The sequence below is a fragment of the Gopherus flavomarginatus genome, chromosome 11 (assembly GCF_025201925.1).
Source record: "Gopherus flavomarginatus isolate rGopFla2 chromosome 11, rGopFla2.mat.asm, whole genome shotgun sequence".
NCBI lineage: Eukaryota > Metazoa > Chordata > Testudines > Testudinidae > Gopherus > Gopherus flavomarginatus.
Genome location: NC_066627.1, coordinates 14506455 through 14509766, shown reverse-complemented (window position 1 = coordinate 14509766; position 3312 = coordinate 14506455). Strand labels below are relative to the sequence as shown.

The 3312-nt window shown below is 41.8% G+C and overlaps 1 protein-coding gene across 1 annotated transcript; it reads left to right on the top strand.

The window, feature by feature from the left end:
- Positions 1-1944: 1944 nt before the first annotated feature.
- On the top strand, positions 1945-2799 carry LOC127030841 (olfactory receptor 11A1-like). Its single transcript, XM_050917563.1, has one exon. It carries the CDS (start codon positions 1945-1947, stop codon positions 2797-2799), a length of 855 nt encoding a protein of 284 aa, XP_050773520.1.
- The last annotated feature ends 513 nt before the right edge of the window (positions 2800-3312 follow it).

Genomic DNA, 3312 nt, shown 5'->3' with positions numbered 1-3312 from the left:
AGTATCTTCTTGAATTGGGGTCATAATGCTTTAGACAGAAAGGAGACATACTATGTCCTTTACCAGGGAGTAGCAGATGTATATTGATGGATTGATTTAGAGTTAATATTAGCCAGAGGGAAAGTAGAAGGAGTTTCAGAGGAATGTCTCCCTCCATTCATTGATTATGAAACATTAGTTTGGAACTGAATTCCATTGAGTGTTTGAAGTTAGGATGAAGACAGAGTCAGAGGTTAGAAAGCTGGGTAGAAAAGGAGAAAAAAAATTCAGCCTGAGAATACACAGCTAGTTCAGAGAGGGAAAGCCAACATAAACATGTACTGAATCGGAGGGCAAAACCTGGAAAGCTATAATAATGAAAGATATCTATCAGTGTTCATCTGCCTCTCTATACTTCATTTCCAACAATTACTCTCTCTCTCTCTCTCTTTGCTCATTCATGCTTGAGTGTGTCACTCTTTCTCTCTTTGTCAGTCTACTTATCCATTCTTCTGTCCATCGATCTCAATCTATCTCTGTTTGTCTAACTTTCCATTCTTTGATTCAAACAATCTCTCTCGCTCTTTCGCTCTCTCTCTCTATCACATGATTATTGCTGTGCTGTCTGAGTGCCTTATCAAAGGACAAAAAAGTGGACATTCATTTTCAATGTAATAGAGTTACCAATAAAGCTAGTAAAGGTTTTTGTAGAGACACGGAGCCACCATATGATTGCCACTAGGAGAGATCCGAGTGAAAACTCCACAAGAAAAAAAGAAAAAGAAAAGTTGGAACACATGTAAACCAATTTCGTATAGAACTGATCTCCTTGCAATACTAGTTGATACTTAGTTAATACTAAGAATACTATAAAGTTTCTTTTCTTCCCTCAGATTCACTTCCAAGCCCATGCAGAAGCTGGAAATCAAACATCCATCACAAAATTCATCCTGCTAGGATTTGGGGATCTCCCTGTGTCATAACATATTCCCAGATTTGGACCTTAGCGTCCAAAATATGGGTGTTAGCATGAAAACTTCCAAGCTTAGTTACCAGCTTGGACCTGGTAAAGCTGCCACCACCCAAAAAATTAAGAGTGTTTTGGGGCACTCTGGTCCCCCCAACAATCTTCCCTGGGGACCCCAAGATCCAAATTCCTTGAGTCTTACAACAAAGGGGAATAAACCATTTCCCCCTCTTCTCCCTTCCAGGTGTTCCCTCCCTGGGTTCCTGGAGAGATACACAGAAGCAAGTTCCGTGAATCTAAACAGAGGGACTCCACCCTCCCTATTTCCAGTCCTGGAAACAGAAGTACCGAGATAGCTAATCTCTCTTCCCCCTTACCCAGAGGGCATGCAAAGTCAGGCTTAGTAAATCTTAGTAAATTTTCCCCCTGACTTCTTCCTCCCACCAATTTCCTGGTGAGCTACAGACTCAATTCCCTGGAGTCCCCCTCTAAAGAAAAACTCCAAGAGGTCTTAAAAAGAAAGATTTATATAAAAAGAAAGAAAAATACATAAAAATGGTCTCTCTGTATTAAGGTGACAAATACAGGGTCAATTGCTTAAAAGAAAAAAAATGAATAAACAGCCTTATCCAAAAAGAATACAATTTAACACAGTCCAGCAACTATACACATGTAAATACAAAAGAAAACAATATAAATCTATGGTCTTCCTATCTTTGTACTTACAACTTGGAAACAGAAGATTAGAAAGCTGGAGATAGAAAAATCACTCTCATACCCGAGAGGGTCAGACACAAGACAAAGGACAAAGAACTCACACCCAAACTTCCCTCCACCCAGATTTGAAAAAGTCTTGTTTCCTGATTGGTCCTCTGGTCAGGTGTTTCAGGTTACTCCTTTCCAGGTGAAAGAGACATTAACCCTTAGCTATCTGTTTATGACACCCTGAACTACAGATCCTTCTCTTCCCTTTGTTCCTAGTGATCTATGTTGTGACCATGGCTGGGAACATCCTCATCATTGTTTTAATTGTGGCTGATCAACACCTGCACACCCCCATGTACTTCTTCCTGGGGAACCTGTCCTGTTTGGAGATCTGCTATACCTCCACCATTCTGCCCAGGATGCTGACCAGTCTCCTTACAGGGGGCAGAACTATTTCTATTATCGGCTGCATCATGCAATTTCATTTGTTCAGCTCCCTGGCAGCTGTAGAATGTGCTCTCCTAGCAGTGATGTCTTATGATCGATACTTAGCAATATGTAAACCCCTGCACTATGCAGTGCAGATGAATGGCAGTTTGTACCTCCAGATGGCATCTTTGTCTTGGATTAGTGGCTTCCTGGCTAGCACTGTCACAATGTCTTTGTTGGCACAGTTCACTTTCTGCGGCCCGAATGAAATTGATCATTTCTTCTGTGATTTCACCTCTTTGATCAAACTCTCTTGCAGTGACACCAGCCAGATGGAACTTGTGACCTTCATACTTTCCTCCATCTTCATCTTTCCCGCATTCCTATTAACTGTTATGTCCTACATTTCTATCGTTGCCTCCATCCTGAGAATCCCTTCCACAATGGGGAGGCAAAAGGCCTTTTCCACCTGCTCCTCTCACCTCATTGTGGTGACAATTTTCTATGGGACCTTAATGATTGTCTACATGCTACCAGATAGCGCTACAGTGGGAAACCTGAACAAAGTGTTATCTATCTTCTACACAGTCCTGACTCCCATGGTCAACCCCCTCATTTACAGCCTGAGAAACAAGAAGGTGAACAGGGCCCTGAGGAAAGCTCTTGTGAAATGTGTGCCTTTTCCACAAAAATCAGTAAAGACAAACTCGATTTGCTAACATTAGCATGAAATGCAGGTACATAAGAGCATAAGCAAGGCCATACTGGGTCAGATGCAAGGTCCATCTAACCCAGTATCCTGTCTTATGACAGTGGTCAATGCGAGGTGCCCCAGAGGGAATGAACAAAACAGATAATCATCTAGTGATCCACCCATTGTGTCACCTATTTCCAGCTTTTGGCAAACAGAGGCTAGGGAAACCATCCCTGCCCACTCAGATCTAAGTATGCTGTGCCCCATCCCTTAACACGCACCCCTCTGGTAAACTCTAGTTCATATATGTGATCCTTAGTTATATGTGTTTTTTTCCTATGAAAGTAATAAATGTCAAAGAAAAACTCAGTTCTCGCTGTTTTGTTTGGGTGCAGCAAAATCAAATACTTTATTATTTCTCCAGCAATTGCAATAGAGGGAGGGAGTGCCCTAGGACACAGGGTCACCCAAGCCCTGGACATATCTCTCAACGGGTAAACAATTACAGCAAGCATTTATACCTTTGTTACAGACAATA

Bases quoted from the DNA above. Each gene is read 5' to 3' on its own strand.
- LOC127030841 (XM_050917563.1), top strand. From the start codon at position 1,945: ATGGCTGGGAACATCCTCATCATTGTTTTAATTGTGGCTGATCAACAC.